The sequence below is a fragment of the Trifolium pratense genome, linkage group LG4 (genome assembly GCF_020283565.1).
Source record: "Trifolium pratense cultivar HEN17-A07 linkage group LG4, ARS_RC_1.1, whole genome shotgun sequence".
Classification (NCBI taxonomy): Eukaryota; Viridiplantae; Streptophyta; class Magnoliopsida; order Fabales; family Fabaceae; genus Trifolium; species Trifolium pratense.
In genome coordinates this window covers 38,681,235-38,699,442 of record NC_060062.1, presented here as the reverse complement: position 1 = coordinate 38,699,442, position 18,208 = coordinate 38,681,235, and the positions used below count along the sequence as shown (strand labels likewise).

At 32.1% G+C, this 18,208-nt stretch overlaps 2 protein-coding genes and 1 long non-coding RNA gene across 4 annotated transcripts; 1 reads left to right on the top strand and 2 right to left on the bottom strand.

Moving 5' to 3' along the window:
- Positions 1–1,621: 1,621 nt before the first annotated feature.
- On the top strand, positions 1,622–5,227 carry LOC123882235. Its single transcript, XR_006799745.1, has 2 exons — positions 1,622–1,864; positions 4,892–5,227. It is a non-coding gene; the product is annotated as an uncharacterized LOC123882235 (long non-coding RNA).
- A 1,057-nt stretch (positions 5,228–6,284) lies between these two features.
- Positions 6,285–9,675, bottom strand: LOC123882234 (small nuclear ribonucleoprotein-associated protein B). Its single transcript, XM_045931052.1, has 2 exons — positions 8,730–9,675; positions 6,285–6,630 (listed from the first exon to the last, which is right to left on the bottom strand). Exon 1 carries the CDS (start codon positions 9,579–9,581, stop codon positions 8,745–8,747), a length of 837 nt encoding a protein of 278 aa, XP_045787008.1. The 5' UTR covers positions 9,582–9,675; the 3' UTR covers positions 6,285–6,630; positions 8,730–8,744.
- Positions 9,676–12,622: 2,947 nt separating this feature from the next.
- LOC123882233 (septum-promoting GTP-binding protein 1) lies at positions 12,623–16,493 on the bottom strand. 2 transcript variants are annotated; one of them, XM_045931049.1, is made up of 6 exons: positions 15,760–16,493; positions 15,229–15,349; positions 14,981–15,077; positions 14,620–14,659; positions 14,073–14,156; positions 12,623–13,101 (listed from the first exon to the last, which is right to left on the bottom strand). In XM_045931049.1, the coding sequence occupies exons 1-6, from the start codon at positions 16,108–16,110 to the stop codon at positions 12,937–12,939; spliced, it is 858 nt and encodes a 285-aa protein (XP_045787005.1). In that variant the 5' UTR covers positions 16,111–16,493; the 3' UTR covers positions 12,623–12,936. The 2 variants fall into 2 exon arrangements, with proteins under 2 accessions (XP_045787005.1, XP_045787007.1); XM_045931051.1 differs by lacking the exon at positions 12,623–13,101 and adding an exon at positions 13,950–13,988 and having other exon boundaries at positions 15,760–16,318.
- Positions 16,494–18,208: the final 1,715 nt, after the last annotated feature.

Here is an 18,208-nt window from a genome sequence, read left to right as displayed (position 1 = left end):
ATATTTTCACCGCCTAAAATCAAAACACCCATAACCATTTCAGTCCCAAAAATGTTTCTACTCCTTCATCACAATACCAAAAAATATACATAACTAGAGAAAGAGATGTTTGAAAGATAGATAGGAAAAGAAACAACTAAAGAAAGAAGACGAATGAGGAAGGATTCGCAACCTCCAAGTCCAACCGAGGGAGAAGGTGATGTTGCCATTTCTATATCAATACTCTATTACAATCTATTAATCCTTAATTAAGATACCAAACTTTAGCCCGGGTTATTTGAACCCGGGACACTCCAATTATTTACATTTAAAGTGGATTTTTTAATCATTAAATAACTTGATAAAAAAAAAATACCAAACTTTACTGTTTACTGAAGTTTCTATTATGATTATAAAGATTTCAAGCACATTACACATACGTACATAACATAAATGAAATATTTTGCCCCTAATTTCAAAATGCATTTGACATGAACATGTGTGTGTCTGCTAACATAAATGAAATTGTTGCCCCTAATTTCAAAATGCTTGAAAATTATCACTATTTCACTTTTATTATCGTTTTCTCAAATTAACTACGTTCCTCTGCACATCAACGTAACTGTTGCTTCATGGTGGACTAAAAAATACTTGAAATTAAATGTTGTTCAAATAATTGAGATATATGTAACCAGAAAAATAAAAATAATTGAGATATATAATGTGTGTTTATTGAGACACACTTTAGAATTTTTTATTGATTGTATAGATATTTGAAAAAGTATTTTAATAGAGACAAAAATTTGATAGGGTATTCGAAATATCACAAAAATTTAACAAAAATAAAAACAATAATTTTTTGTGAAAGATAAAAGTGTTAATTAGATCCATCCACTACATCTTTTTAATCTTTGAATTTTATGATACAAGTTTGTAGATTTTTTTTTTTTACAAACACAAACTCAAAGACATATTTTATGCCGAGTATTTGGTAGCTAGATAAGGTGAAACTTACTTCTTGAAAATGGTTTATCGATAAAAATTCTAGCACTCCTTGTTCCTTTTGAGTGGGGGATGCATCCTATTTTATGTTGGGGTGTGGAGCTAAGTGTCGATGATCCTGGTTGGTTGTAGGCCCCTTGGTGCTTGTCTTGTCTTAGTGGTTGATCATTTCTTCTCTTCGAGAGGAGTCGGGTCTTCTCCTGATTGAGGTGGTGGGGTGTGCTTTGTTTTTAGGATTTGGTATGCCTATTTTATTTTCTTCATGGTGTATTTTTGTATTTTTTTATTTTTATTTCCAGCCGTCTGTGTTTTTACCTTGTTTGGGCGTTGAATTTAAAGTTGTATGTATTTATAGTATCCATTTGTATTTTGAATTTATATTTGTCATTAAAAAAATATATAATTATATATACTGTTAAAAAAATAATAAGGAAATGGCTATCAAATTAATAATGCATTTAATTGATAATTACATGGAATCCCAGTGATCAAATTCTATGCCACCTATTGATGATTGCATGATATTTCTAGTGTCACTTTCACCTGATACCAAGTAGACTATATACTTCAAAATTTTAAGATAAGATTGAATTAATTAATACACACTAGCTATACCTTCCCAACTGTACCAAGTAAAGGACCCTACATCTCCCTTCTTCCCTCCACGGTGCTTCACTATATAGATCACACTTTCTTTACTAGTTTTTTCATCCTTCATCACTACCAAATTTCCATTTTGGAATATAGATTTGTGTAGTTATACACTTGAGTACAATGTATTCAAAGAAAGCATTCCTTATCCTAGGCCTATTTATGGTGCTTCTTATTTCCTTTGAGGTTTCAGCTAGGGACTTAACTGAGACTTCCTCTAAGGCCAAACAGGGTGAGCTATATAACATTTTTTTTAGTTGTTTTTAATACTCTTTCTGGACATATTTATAAGAAAATTTAACTTTTCTAGTACATTGAAAAATAGATGCATGTGATCTATTTTTTTATAAATGTGTCTGGAGGGAGTATATAAATTTTTATGAGCATTTTATAGGAGTTTTTTTTTCTTTTCAAAGTAACCTATTTTGGAAACCTATTTTATAGGGTGAGCTAATATATACCTGGCTTACTTTTGGAAACCTCGCATATGTATAAGGTTCACAATTCATAAAAAATTATTCTTCAAATACAAATATATTTACCCTACATATATTTTTATCTCAAGCTTTTTTTGTTAATCATATCAACATAAATATCCATTACAACAAATTCATTTACAAATATTTTCTTGAAAATAGACTTATTCATTTTGACTAATTAGTAATCTCTTCAATTATAAGTTTTTTTTTGGGCACGTACAATATAAGAATTTGTAATACATCAAGTTATATTCTTCCAAAATTTCATATAATAATCACCATAAAGTGATCCATCCACAAATACGTTGCAGATAAATTGAGTTTAATATGCTAATAAAAAAATTCATATCAAAATGAATATCGATCCTAAAGAAACATTCATATGAATTTATAGTACTATAAACTCATATGTAGAATTTATAGTAATATAACTAATATATCATATGTAGAATTGTCTCGTGAGCTTAATTGGTAGAATGTTGCATTGTTGGAATTAATTTAATAATTAATCATATAAATCATGCTCAACAATAAAGATTAAATCTATAATTTTACTTTAGTGCGGATCCGGAAGTCAAATAAACATATGAGCATGTATATAAAACAAGATCTACGACATATTGATTTATCAAGGATTATAGGAATATCTGGATAGACGAATCCACATATGAACTGACCTGAAATAGAGACGGACAACGAGCATTTGTTGGCTTGTGGTTCTTCCTCAACCAAGACTCCTTATGCCCTAAGTGCTCTTCAAATGGGGAGAAGAGATAATATGTGGTGTGTCCGGTATATTGGGGACCATAGTCTATATTAGGGACTATAGCTCTTCAATTATGGTTCCCATTATTCCGAAATGGGTCATCCTGACATCCACTCATATTGAACCCATATCTAATTAATTAATTAATTAATTCTAAATAGAAATCTAATTAACCTTTTAACTTTATTTGATCACTTAATCAATTAAGGCTCATAATTGATAAATAGCTAATATAATTATGTAAAGATATTTGCCCACGTAATATTATTGGAATATCATAAAATATTCCAACATGCATTTCATATGCAGGAGGTCTTTGTTCGAACCCTGATTATCTCATTTATCCATCTTATGGATGAAATTTTCAGCCACTAAATTACTTAACAAAAAAAAAATTATAGTACTATGTATCCTTCATAAATGTAACTCGCTTTTTTTTTTTTTGGGATGCAAAATATAACTTGCTTGATAGCTACTAAAAACATTATTTTTACAGGGTTAATTTGAACCTCAACTTTTCTATTTTTTCACACTTAAAGTGTGAGCCTAACCATTAGATTCCTGGAAAAGAATAGCTAGCACTACCTAAAGTTCACACGTAGAATTTAGCAGGTCCATTTTTACCTTTATTTAAAATAGTTTTCTTGTCGAGCAATTAGTAGTAACTAGTAAGAATTTCATCCTTTAAGTTGAAAGTTAGTGGAAATTTTGGATTTGAATATTCCTGATCTTTGTATATTATAATGTCCCTACCAAATTAAAATATAATTGTGTGAACTACTTAAATAGTTTTCATCCTTAGAGAAATGGACATATATCCATCTATGATTTTTGTCATCATATTTTACAATATTAAGGTAACATAAAAAGAGAATAAAAAATGAAATAAACAAGAACAAAGAAAAACAAGTACATAAAAGGATCTAATTCTTTTGGAACTATTCAATCATAGATTATTTTCTTCTTCCATAAGATGAGTTTCTATTTATAATTCTAAAATCTGATGTCGTAATGCTAAACAAAATGAACTTCATTCTAGCGGCCATTAATTTACGAAGGATTTTTACATAGCAAAATATAGTTGTGGAAGGAAATTAACTCATGAGACAGACTTATAACAAATCAATCTGCAGCTTCAAATAAACCAGAAGATTAGAGAGAAAGAGATAATAATAGATGATCTTTTTTTTTTTTGAAACAATAATAGATGATCTTAATTTATATTATTCTCCGCAACTGCGATCGGGAGGGGGCTGAAACTGACCCCCAACCATACTAAACTGGCGGTGAAAGTGAAAAAAAAAATTATGATTATTAGCTAGGGATGTAAATGGATATCCATATGATATTTGTGTCCATATCTACTCCATATTCGTGCGGGTATCTGCTAAGCGGGTAATCCACGGATTTTGAGATATTTGCGTCCGTATCTACTCCATATTCGTGCGGGTATCTGCTAAGCTGGTAATCCACGGATTTTGAGATATCCGCGGATATTTACAGATATCCATTGATGAAATAACAAATTAGGATTTTTTTTATCGTAAATGAAAAGTTGTAGGAAGATGTTGAAATTTTTTACTTCAAAAGATGGAAAAAATTACATGAAAAGTTTTTTGTATTGAATATGAAGAGAAAACATAAAAGTTTATATTTAAATACGGTCATTTAAGTAATTTTACAAATTTATTAGCGGGTAAGGATATCCGCGGACACAACTAGTATTAAATCTACATTCGTATTCATTAAATACAGTTAATTGAAATATCTATTTACTTTATCCACGGATATCCGAATGGATATGGTTCAAGAAGGATTTAAACTCTTCTATTCAGTATTTATAGTTTGCGAATCAATTAAATCCTTTTTGAATGTCACGGTTCAACGGCTTTTTTTTTTTTTTTTGCCTTAAGGACAATTCTTCTGCTAATATATAATTTTTCGACAAATGCGATTTGATAATTAATGTGTTTGTTTTCGTAAAAAAAAAAGTAAATACATAATGTGTTTGCAGATGTTTTTGATGAACAGAGGAATGAAGTAATAGATGTCAAAATAGTATGTTGTGGCTGTGATGAGGTTCCGCCGGGCGGACATCGGTGGTGCCACTCTTGCTGCTAATATGCTGGTGAAGTTGTTGTACTGTCAAATTATTAGGGCCAGGGGTGAGCAAAATATAGGGTGATCCTTAACCGAGGACAACACTCATAATTGATGATAACATGCAAGATATGATATGTACTACTTTTTATAATAAAAGTGGTGAATATGTGTTATATTGTGTTTTTTTTTTTTACAAATGTATTATTTTTTTTAAATGGTCAATGAAAATAATTAGTTGTTAGTGTTAGTTGTTTTTACTTGAACCCTGAACTTTTTTACTTCTTAATTCTTTTCATTCTTGGCTCAAACAATTTGAGCTACCACCCCACTCCTATATGTGTTATATTGTGTATCATCTCCTTAATTTTCACCTAACTCTTTTAATTTTTTTTGTCAATTCTATATTACCTAAATTTTTTTAACCCATTAAATTGCTTTTTTCAATGTAAAAATTACTCCTTTTGGTATCCTTAACTAGTGCCCCAGGGGCACCGGTTAGCATGACCATATTGTTTATTAGTTTAAAAATTTAGTAATTTTTTTATTTCATCGTATTTTTGTTGGTCACACTTTCGCAATAAGTTCTAGAAACCTTATTCTTCACCGTGACTTTGCGTTTTTGTTTTGTACTAATGCACTGCCTACGGCATCACAACTGCGAGTAGTGTTTTTGTTTTCTTTCTATGTGTGCTTTCAACCATAAAAATATGTTATGTCCCTTAAAATAACCATAGATTTGAATTAGTCAAAAAAACAACCATAGATTTGAAGCAAAGAAAAGCATATGCAAACATGGAAAAAGACTAAAAAAGCATTAGAATAATGTGGAAAAAAAAAAGAGATAAAGGACTAAATTATTATTTGAAATTAAGTTAAGGGACTACGAAAGCATATGCTCTCGGCATGAGTTAGGATCCCCTTCATCTATCTATTTCTTTTAAAACAAACCATTGAAAATGCAACATTATGATTTATGTTTGGCATATATGAGCTTCAATTCATCTAAAGTTAAAAGGGTTGTCATCTAATATTTTTTACCATAGAATTTCATATATTTGTTGACAAAATATTCACCATTGTAAGGCTTTTAACCTTTTAGCCGGCTATGTAACAACACCATGGAGAGAAACACATTTATCAAATTACCAATTTTATGTTAATCATATTTACAAGCATTTGACAAACAAAAGTGGGAAGAATAATTAAACTAGTTTTGTGTTTTGTGAAAACTAATGCATGAAAATTACTAGATTATAGTGATCGAACAATGCCAAAATAAAAGACTACTCTGAAGGAAGGAACGATTCCAAAATGATATTAAAGTTATATAGCCCAAAAGATTTAAGAGAAGACAGATCATGCCCTACATTTAGAAATCAATATGCTGATTTAGCAATCCGGCATTTTCCCAACAATCTACACAGCCGATTTTACATGTCTAACACTCAAGTTGCAGTACAATAACTTCCTCCAGAACATAAATGTTGTTCTAACATAGCATATTCTCACCATGACATTAAAAAAAAAAACCTAATAAGAGAATGATTCAAGGTTGTACAAGCAACAATTACTTTCAAGGTTATGAGGTTGATATTGAGTTTGTCATAAAGTCCAATGTCCATTATCTTCTGATATCCAGCAAGAAGAAACCTGCCACAATTTAAAGTTTTGCATTAAGAACACACTATAAGCAGCCGAGACATGTTAACATAGAAATACTAAACCTACAAGATGAAGTAAGACAAACACATACAAGATGTTGAACTTAAAGAGTCAAGACATTATGTACAACTGTCCTACAGCAACGCAAAATTTCATTAGTACTCAGTTGAGTGCAGTCATTTTGTTCTGAAAAATGGCAATTTACAAACACTGTTCTGGCCACATTTTCCACATCTGAAATTCAATATTAACATCAACATATCACTTATATGGCCATTAATGTTGGAGCAATATCTTTAGTAATATATAATTGTAATCTTAGATTCTTAGCTCTCCTTACAAGAGAAAATTGAATAAACTAAAAGTTAAATTGAATTCTATAGTACATAAACCATTTCTGATTCCTCTTAATACATGGCAATGCCTCCTAAATTATGCCTTCTTATATTGTCAATTCCCACCATACCCTATTACTTTCCACAACATATAGAATTCATTTAATTCTCCAGACTTCATAACGTGAACATGCTCTATTTCCTATTTCTCTCCCTCACCGTTGGTTGCTTTATCATTTTACTTCCAATCCTCATTATACTGAATAGTAAATAAAGCAAGTGTATATTTCCTAACAGTGAGTGCAGCCATTTGTGCATTTCCTACTAGTACCAAAACTACCCAAATGACCCTCCTTCACATACAAAGGTCTAACAGTAATTTCATTACAATGCACAGCAATGCATGATAGATTCAACGAGTAATTGGCAACCTATGAAGCCATCAAAACCATAGTAAATGGCATGAATGTTGAATCATACTAAATTCTTATAGGGCAATTCTTCTAGCAGGATAAATCAAGCAATGGTAAAATTTCGAACTAAGTATAGAAACTACATTTTTCCATTCGAAGGATCATGTTCATAAAACATCATTTCTTGTTATGACAAGGCAGCTCCAAACTTTAACTAATTTCATGAAACAACTTGAAAGTTGTCATATAGATCAAGCATGAGGGAAAAAAACAAAAACACAAAAATATTTAAACTAGATACATAGGAATAGAATTCATGTAAAGCTTGAGAAAAAGAAAAACATACACAAAGCTATATAAACTCAATACATAGAAATAGGATTCTCAAGAAACAAACTAGCATATAAGCAATAATCTACAAGAGCCAAAGTCAGAAAACAATACACAAAGATATAGCAATGGGCATAAACACATTCACTCAAAAGGCGTGAATTTTAGGGTTCTGCAACTACGTGCATAATGCTATATTACAAATCATTTTTTCATCCCGCTCACTCTCATTAACTTGCAATGATCACACACATAAAAAAAATCAAACAAAGTATTTTTTTTTTCTAATTTACTACAAAATCATAGCATCTAAAGATTCTAAAACACCTTCAGAGAGTGATATAAATTGCATTTCAATTCAAGGAAAAACACAGTAACCAATACCAAACTAAATTTCTTCAAAACTAAAGAAGCACCATAAGTTCAGAATTCCCCAAATTCTAAATACACAAAGATAAAGCAAATGTAGCAGAGCTCATTATTCAGAGCAATTGAAGTTCCAATTACCCAAAATGGCCCATCACTATGTTTTGCTATTGACCGAGAGTCAAAGGTAGCAAAAATAATTTGTGATGGAACGTAATTGAGTGGTTTGAGACAATTCGTGAACAAACTACGATTTAAAAAACTTGGTTCAGTCCATTAAGAGTGCAATTCAATTTTGCAGCTTGGTTTGTTTTTTCAGTATTTTTGAACAGTCCTACCCATTGCTAAACCTACTAATCCACAATTCTTCAACTTGTGCATCAAACAAAATAATAAAATCACAATCTATCTAGGTCCAATGTTGAATTGGTATAAATAAGAGACCTTTTGCATATGAACATAATAACAAAATATTTATGAAAATGCAGCTCCAAACTTATCCAAATTTCATGTAACAACTTGTTTATTGTGTCCTATAGCTACCGATGATTCTGAACTATGACTCTAAAGTGCAGTAAAATAAACATAGAAATCATCATCATCAGAAAAAAAGTAAGAGCAAAAATAACAGAAACAAACATACCAATCCATTCTACCATCACTGTTGCTGTTGTTGATTTGGAGCATTTGGTGGAGGAGGCATGCCAGGTCGTGGTGGACCATAAACAGGAACACCACTTCCAGGAGGAGGAGGCATTCCGGGACGAGGAGGAGGCTGCATTCCAGGACGAGGAGGAGCAGGAGGTCCTCTAACCATCTGTCCAGGAGGAGGTGGTCCCATAGGTCTCTGTCCATACTGAGGAGGCGGCATAGAAAACTGCGGCGGTGGACCACCAGGTCTCGGAGCAAATTGTCCAGGTGGCATAGGTGGAGGAGGACCTCTTGCCATAGGTGGTGGACCTTGTCCAGGATAAGGCATCTGACCAGGAGGACGCATCACCGGAGCACCACCAGGATAAGCCGGTGGCGCAGACAACTGCGGTGGACGGGAGATCTGTGGCTGCATCATACCAGGAGCAGGTCCACCAACACCACGAACTGGACCAGAAAGACCAGGCTGAGCTTGAATAACCGGCGCCGGAGGAATCCCTCTCCCAGCAGCACGACCAATACCAGGACCCGCCATTGCAGCAGCATTAACAGCCTTTGATCTCGATTCTTCCGGTGGTGGAGGACCTTCAACTGTCATCGAAACAACTTCTTCACCACGGAGAAGAACAAGACCAAGTGTACGACGGTCTTCACGGTCTCCGTCGGCGGTTTTCTTACCTTTTACCGGTGGAAGTTTGCGAAACTCTTCACAGTCACCGAGAACGAGATTCATGTGACGATCGAAGGCCATGAACTTTCCGACGAGTTGACGACCGTCTTGAATCGTTACTCTCATTCGGTAGTTGATGTATTGAAGCATTTTGGAACTCTTTGACATCGACATTGTTACTGTGATTTTGATTCTCAGAAACCCTAATTGAGAGACTCAAAGAGACGAAACGAAGAAATGAGAATAGAGTAGGGTTTAAGATGGAATGGGGAATTGGATCGATGTTAAATAAGAAACGGTGTGCGACCCGACCCGTTTTGTGTTAACCCATCTTTTTCAACATATAGTCCAGTCCAAATAATTAAGGAAGCAGGCCAAGGCCCACGCATAGTATAATTTAGTGAGAATTTTTTTTGGCGCCCTATCAATTTTCTCACGCGTCATGCAAAATTATCAAAATACTCATATTCACTACTTTTTTTTTTTTTTTGGTCAGGTAGCCTAGTGGCTTGAAATCAAAATACTCATATTCACTACTTAAGTATTGAAGAAGTGTAAAATCTTGAAAAATTTGATGTGACGGATGTTTTTTTCTTTATCAAATTTAAGGGTAAAATAGAAAACCATAAGGACGCTCGAGAAGTTGATAGTGAATACTTGTTCTGATAAAATACATTAACTACTAATTAAAATATTTTCTAATAAAATTTTATACTAATAGAAGATATATTTAGTCTCTGTGATCTTATCTTAGTTGATAAGAACATCACATTATATATGCAGAAGTGAGATTTAAACTCAGGACACTCCACTTTAAGGTGAGATTTATAGTCACTAAATTACTTCATAAAAAAAAAATTCCTTTTGGTAAAATTTATACTACCAAAATATATTTTCTGGTAAATGGGAGATTAAGAGCAATTATCATATATTTTTTCCCTTTTTTGTTTTGTTTCAAATATATTAATAGATACTCAGACTTCATCTAATAACTAAGAGTTGTAGTTACAACTAGTTTGTTTCTTTTACTTTGAATGTAAGTTTTTTTTTTTTTTGCTTTCGCTACCAGTTTAATCTGGTTCGGGTGACAGTTCTGGCATCAAGTGGTTTCAGTCCTCTTTCGATCACAATTGTGGGGGATCGAACCGTGGTTCAACCTTCCAAGTTCAGCGTCAATCACCACTAAACCAACTAACGATTGGTATGTAAGTTTTTTCTGAAGAAGCCAAGAAATATATTAACATAAAATATCTTAAAAGCATAAGTTGTACTTAATTAGGAAGTTAACAAAAACCATTTCCCAAAAAAAACATTACAACAAAAAATCTAAACGAAGATAACAAAAAACCAACTCAATTGGTTTCAACCCCTAAACACAATAAAAGATTCAACCACCGTAAATTCAAATTATAACTAAAGTATTTTTTTCTTAGACTTCAGCCACCGAAAAACTAAAGTTTCACTTTATTAACAATCAAATCCAACGACACTTCCTTGTGAGCAAAAATTTTGTTATTTTGTTCTTTCCGAATAAGCAAACAACATGCCATCCAAGAGGAATCTGGATCCTCTCCAGCCCATCTTCTCATGTTATTTATGTTGCCACCATCTCAACCGTCCATTCTCTTTCTCTCTCTCTCCCTCCCTCCCTCCCTCCTTCTCCCTCTCTCTATAAAATTGTTATTTTTACTATGAGTCATTGGATGAAGAGCAATATGGATGAAAGAACATAAAAGACAATAGAGGATCCAATTTCTGCCAAGAGAGCGGCGTTTGTGTTCTTGCCTCTTTTTTTTTTTTTTTTTTGAGTTTATTAAATTTGCAAAAAAGCAAGTATAAGAAAGAACAAGACATGATAGAATAACATAAAACAATTTTTTAAGGTATTAAACAACTTTTTATCTTATACAATATTTGAAAGATAAAAGATAATTTTGTTATTTTTGACAATTTATATTTGAAATGAAAATTTCTCATGTAGTTTAGCGGGGACAAACTTTTAAGTTTTTGTAGTTTAGCGGGGACAAAAATTGTCATGTAGTTTAGTTTATAAGTATGAAATGACATAAAAAAAATATGTTTAATTAATATTTAATTTTTTTCAAGTAAGATGATAGGGTAAAATTTGAAGAAAAAATGATAAGTTATAAGCTCATAAGCTATTTGAAATAACGTTTGGAAAATAAGTTTTGAGCTCTTTTTAAAAAGCTATTATCAAACAACTATATATGGAATCAAAGCAAATTAAGTGCACAACAAGTAGGAATGCAAGCGGCACAACTGTGGCATGATTGAGCTATGATACAAGGCATCCATGAGGACGAACAGCTGCTGCAACACCAACAATCAGAAGCCAAACCAGCAGTCCAATGACAGCAACCACCTCCGGGATTCATGAAATGTAATGTGGACGCAAGCTTTTATGATACGGTTGAAGCAACCGGATGGGGATGGTATTTACGTGACTACCGAGGATGATTTATACTTGTCGGAACTAATCTCATGCATACCAAGCTCAACACTTTGGAGGGTGAAGCCATTAGCCATGAGAATTAAAGAAGCAATAGAAGAAATGATGCAAAAAGGTTTATCCTATGTTATTTTTTAAAGTGACTCAAAAGTAGTAGTTGATGCTATTCATTTCAGGCAAGATGAATTATCCGAGTTTAGCATTTTAATTTCTCATATTAAGAATTTACTTATGACGAATAACAACTTTGAGGTCAAGTTTATAAAGCGATAAGCGAATAGAGTTGCTCACTCCTTAACAAGGACGACCTATTCTATGTCTAGTCGCCGTCTTTTCTAGTCAATTTCTCGTTATATTGAAAGCTATTTGATTAATAAAATGAATTGAGTTTCCTTTCGTAAAAAAGAAAAAAATATTATTAAACAAAACTTTTTTAACCAAATGTACTTATAAGTTATAAGCTTAAGCTAGCTTCGGTATCGTTCCAAACAGAGTCGAAGTGTGTGGACTAACAATTGGCCGCTAACTTGACATTTCAGTTCAAAAGAAGATATTTGATAAGTGAGATGAAACTACGCTATTGATGATTACACGTTTGTAAATCATGTATCCTTTTCTATTTTGTAAGAAGAAAATTTTTTTTATTAATTATTTTGGTGAATTTTAAAAAAAAATCCTTTATTTTATTGAATGAAAATCAAGACAAAAAAAATATACTAGTAAACATGTACAAATACAAAAAATACACGTGACTTTGGCCTTAGCAAAAACAAGGGAATCTGATTAGGGAAAATGACCCAAAAAAATGAGCCACACCATACATATTCTCATCACCCTCTAAAATATAGTAAAATATAGTCAAAATGCCCTTAAAAAACAACACGTAAATTATGTACCTACCTAGCTAGGTGCTAAATGTTGATTTATCCAAGTCAATATCAAAAGAAAGACTTGCTTTCTTTCAATTTCAAATTTTGTTTCTTCTTCTTATTTTCCTCTCTTATTATTATGATAATAATTCTATATATACAAAACAAAGGAATTAGCGTAAAGAACAATTTAGAAGTCAATAATGGGTTCTCCAACTTTCAAATTTCTTTCTATCGTCCAAGGCAAGTTAAAGAGCTTTGCCATTATAAACTTGAAAATTTTGTTGACATTTATATTGTGTGTTGCACTTGAAAAAAAAAGTGTTGCCTTCATTGCCTTTGCATATGCCCTTGCCTGCATTTATATATGTCATGTACAAGTTAATTTAATGTTGAAAAAAGCCATAGAATATGGTAAAAAGTAGTACACACTTTATTTAAAGTAATGAAATGTGAATCTGTACCCTAAAAAGGAAAAGTAGTAAACTGTGAACATGACTTATCTAACTTTAATCAACATGCTTGTAGGCCCCAAAATTTTAGATGCTAAACACATAAATTGATAGATTTTGGTAATAAATTTAATTGTTGACACTATTGGCATAAAATGTTTATTGTGTAAGTGAGCGGAAATATAAAGTCTTAACTTAAAACAATGAAGAAAATCATTTTACGAGTGTCCGTTTTTTAATCTCCGGCGGGATAGGAGTTGAAGATATCAAGTCAGAAGGACGAATGCTCCTCCCTATGTGGTTATTGGGGATCCCTTCTTTTATTATTAGTAAAGTGTGTAGAAACCCTCTAACCTAGGTCTCGTGCTTAACTAATGTTCTGAGTACGATCTCTTACTTGTGCATGCAACCGTGTTAAAACTCTTAAGTAGAGTTTGTCACTCATTTAGACCTCACAAGGCTTGAGGCATTAGCCTATACAGTTGTGCGCATAGATACCCAATTTATGCCAAAACAAAACAAAAAAACTCAGGCCCGGCCACAATGCAAGTGTCGAATGTGCGACGACTCGGGCCTCAAAAATTTCGACAAATTTTGAGGCCTCAAAATTTGCAGCCCTACAATAATGGTTATATATTATCAACGTTCACAAAATATCAAACATGCATCAGTAGATTAATGGTAGACGACGATGTTTGTGTATACAAGATCTTAGGTTCAAATCTCAACATCGTCATTTCCTTTTTAATATTCAAACAGGGTCTTCAAATGTTCAGGACCGATTTTGAGACTATGGTATATATAAGCAACTAAGATGAGAAAGTTAATCCAACTTAAATGTAAGTTGATGATGTTGTGATTAGTATTTAATTACCTGTGTTACAATTGTCCATTGTACATCTGGTGGAAGTCTAACAAAATCATCAAATTTGGTTCCTATTAGAATTGGAATTGCAGTCTGCAAATGAAATGTAACATGGTCATAAGAAATTCCATAAAATCCAATATGTCTAATTAAGGATAATAATATTTATAAGCTTAATTATCTTTTAGTACAACTTTACCAAATTAACATACATTAACTTATAAATAATCAGCTCCTATCTTTGTCACATGTTCCTTTAAACTTGATGATACTTCCCACTTATCATGCCATAAAGGTTACTAAAGTTTCAATGTGTCATCACTATCACTATAATAACGTAGTAGTAACTCTAACCATTTTTATTTTAACTACCTCACAAAATTTTTACTTACTATAGTAGAATTTCAAATTTAAAAGTTTGAACTACACTTTATTAAGTACCATTTACTTTAAAAAGAAATTTAATTTGAGTAACACAAAAGATATTGCACAAGTAAAATTATCAAATTACCTAAAATAAAAATAATAAAAAGAAAGTAAAATTTTCAAATTGTACCTGATTCCACTTTCTTGCTTCAGTGTACCATCCAACAACACTGCAAAAAACACATGAAAAGTGCAAAACACAATAATTATTTCTACCATTAATAGAACTTATATAAAGCACAAAAAAGAAGCACAAAAAAAAAATATAGAGCCAGTGAATTTGCCTTATTTTTAAGCTTATGAAAATAATTTATACAAATAAATAAACTTTTGTGTTAATTCATAAGTTTTCACCGTCAAAAGTTGTATCTTTATAAGTTGTTTTTTTGTAAACTATCTTAAAAAAATATATTTATTTACATAAATTGTTTCGGATAAGTTCAAAAATAAGTCAATTCAAAACGGTCTCATGGTAGTATTTGAGAACCTACTTGTTTAGTGTCGAACGACTAGTGAGATCAAACATAATCAAAAGAGCAACTGCATCTTTACAAGCCATTGGAATTTGATCCAAGGATTTTTTGTCACCTAATTAATCACCACATAATAATTTTTCCATCAATAACTAACTCAAATAATTATTAATAACAAAATCAGAAAAGAAAATAAAATAATACTAATAATAAAAAAAATATATAAATGTAGAACAATGAAACAGGGAAAATGAAAATGAAATGACCTGCAACATCCCATATACAAAATGAAATACGAGCTCCTTGAACATACAAAGTTTTATCCATTAAATTCAATCCTTCCATTTGTAAACTCCTCTTTTCTACCTCATTTCCTACATACTTGATCTGAAAAAATAAAAAATTAAAATTAAAAATTTCATTCACATAATAACAACCCAACATAGTTTAACACTGAAAAATAAAATTCTACACTTGACCCATTTCATCATTTAAGATTTTAGGCATGTTTGAATAATCAGCTTATAGCAAAAGCACTTATCATTATAAGCACTTATGTATAAGCTTATATAAGCTATTTTTATAGAAATTAAAAAAAGAAAGAAGATAAAATAAGTATAAATTGTTTTTATATATCTTAGAAGCTATTTTCATAAGCTATATTGGATAACTTACGTAAATAAGTTGAAAAAAACTTATGAAAATTGTCGTAAGCTATTTTCAAAAGTCCTTCCAAACAATTCTCACAAAACTTTTGGCAATAACCCAAAGAAGCCCAAAGATAAAAACTTGCTTACCAAAAAAGTAGTTTTTCCAATATGGCAATCACCCAACAAACTAATCTTGAGGTTAACCAAATCAGAATCTGACTCATACCCATTATTGCTTTCCCGTTGTTCTTGCCGGAAACCATCGTCAACGGCAGCCGGAGACGGCGGTGAAGAAGATGAAGAAGAAGAAATATTAAGTGATAATCTTTTATATTGTGATCTTCCAACAGAACAAACCATGAGTTTATTCCAAATGAATCGAAAAAACTGACCAACAAAAGATACCCTTTGAATCATACCCCATCGAACATCTACTTGAACAATTTTCCGGCAAAGTTGTGACATCTTTTTAGTTGTTTGTTCAATCACTTTTGCCATTGAGATTTGGCTCTGTTTTTAGACATTGAGGTTCTATTCTATTGTATTGAAGCTTTTTTCTTTTTCTTCTTGTTGTTCTTTATTAGTTTTTCAATAAATTTTGGTTCTTTATTCTTTCTTGTTGTTGTTGCTGTTGTTGATGATGATGGGGCGTTTGGTTTTTTGGGTCCCACTAAGTGTATTTCACACAGAAACAGAGGACCAAACTAAAGTACAAGAGTAGTAGAAGAGGTTGTTTTTTTAATATAGGAGACAGTTGACCGGTTTTTTTCAATTTTGTTTACCATATTATCCTTATAGCCGCCTTCTTGGATACTAGATATGGAATGGGTAATTTGGTAATTCTAGACTAAGATCTGCTTGAGAGTTTTATCGATTTGAGTTATGCTTACGGAGATACCCCGTAACACTTTATAAGCAAAAATACAATTAATCTAAAAGATGCATTTTTGCTTATAAAGTGTTACAGATGAAATATCTCTTTAAGAGTTTAGGAGAGAATGCGAGAGCTTTATAAGCCAAAATAATTTGTAGAACACAAGACACTTTTTATATTAAGAGTCTTATATTGAATCAAATAAGGATGGACAATGTTGAGTGAAGGCGATCATTATCTTACGTGGATTTTATAAGATTGAGTTAGATCGTTAAATCCAAAAAAGCTAATATGGTGTCAAAGTTTATCTAATATAAGACAACACCACAATCAAATCACGCTCAAGATGTTAATCAGTATTCCTAAGTGTGAGGGGATATTTTATGAGTTCCTCATTGGATGAGAACATTGGATGAGATAAGGACTCAATGTGTGTTCAAAAGTTGAAGCAATTATCACCTTACAAGTAGGTTTTGTAAGATTGAGTTAAGTTCAACTCAATGTACTAGTAGTACATAGTTTATTTGCCCTTGTGGGTAAATTCTAATATGAACATGGTCCATCGAGGAGAATGTCAATAAAAATATTCAAAACACCAACGATAATAAGTAGCGCCAGCATGTTTTCTTCTCAATAGCCAGCCGAACAAAATTGTGTCAAAACATATGACCACCCAACACTCATTTTCTCCCCCCCCCCCTAACAAAATCTCTGCCTCGATAACACCATTTGTCACCACAAAAATAGCCACTCCTCCCATTCATCCCGCATTCACCATCTCCAACATCACCAACTTTATCAAAATTACCTTAAGCATTGAAAAGAGCTAATATAACACTTGGTCCGAACTCTTCAAAATTCATGCTCGTGTCCATCAAGTCATTGATCATATCATATTATTATCATCATCTCTTCAAAATTCTTGCTCGTGTCCAACCAAAACCACATCATCTCCAAATCTCAAAGACAACAATCCTACTCTTTGGGCACGTCTTGATGATGTTGTCCTTCAATGTATTTATGGCACCATATCCGATGACCTTCTTCATACCATCATTGAATGCGATTCAACCACGGAAAATGCGTGGAAATAATTATTCAACATATTTTATGATAATAAAAATTCTAGGGCTCTCTACCTAGAGCAAGAATTTTCTAATGTTCACATGGACCAATTTTCTGATGCCTCCACCTATTGTCAACATCTCAAATCTCTCTCGGATCAACTCTCTAATGTCGGTGCTCCCGTGTGTAACAAAAGGCCTATTATTCTTACTTGTCTCATGTATTCTAGAGATTAATGATCTTCATAAGTTTTATAATTGAAAAAATAACCTCATTGATATCGGTTGATTAAAATAGCGGAAAACAAATATGCATATAATATTGAAAAAGACTTGTCGCGAGTTTGTTCCCCATGAAGTTGTGCCTTATTCTTTGTTTTGTTTTCCTCTTCTTTTTCTCACTACCCCTTAATAATTTGGGTGTATTTACCCAACAATCTATGTAGTGAACAAACCAGATAATAGTACCACAACTAATTTTTAACCAATTTAAATTTAAATTTATATGATTTGATCTCATTAGTTGTTGGATAAATACTTTTAAATTATGAAGAGTGTAATGTAAAAAAAACAAAAAAGAAAAGAAGCAAGAATAAATTTTGTGAACAAGGAAGGAGAATGCTTACTAGACACCCAAGGGTCTTTAATCTGTAGGATT

Coding starts and splice junctions, on each gene's coding strand:
- LOC123882234 (XM_045931052.1), bottom strand. CDS start 9,581: ATGTCGATGTCAAAGAGTTCCAAAATGCTTCAATACATCAACTACCGA.
- LOC123882233 (XM_045931049.1), bottom strand. CDS start 16,110: ATGGCAAAAGTGATTGAACAAACAACTAAAAAGATGTCACAACTTTGC. Junction 15,078..15,228: donor TTGTATATGGGATGTTGCAG/GTCATTTCATTT, acceptor GTGATTAATTAG/GTGACAAAAAATCCTTGGAT. Junction 13,102..14,072: donor AATGGACAATTGTAACACAG/GTAATTAAATAC, acceptor ATATAAATGCAG/GCAAGGGCATATGCAAAGGC.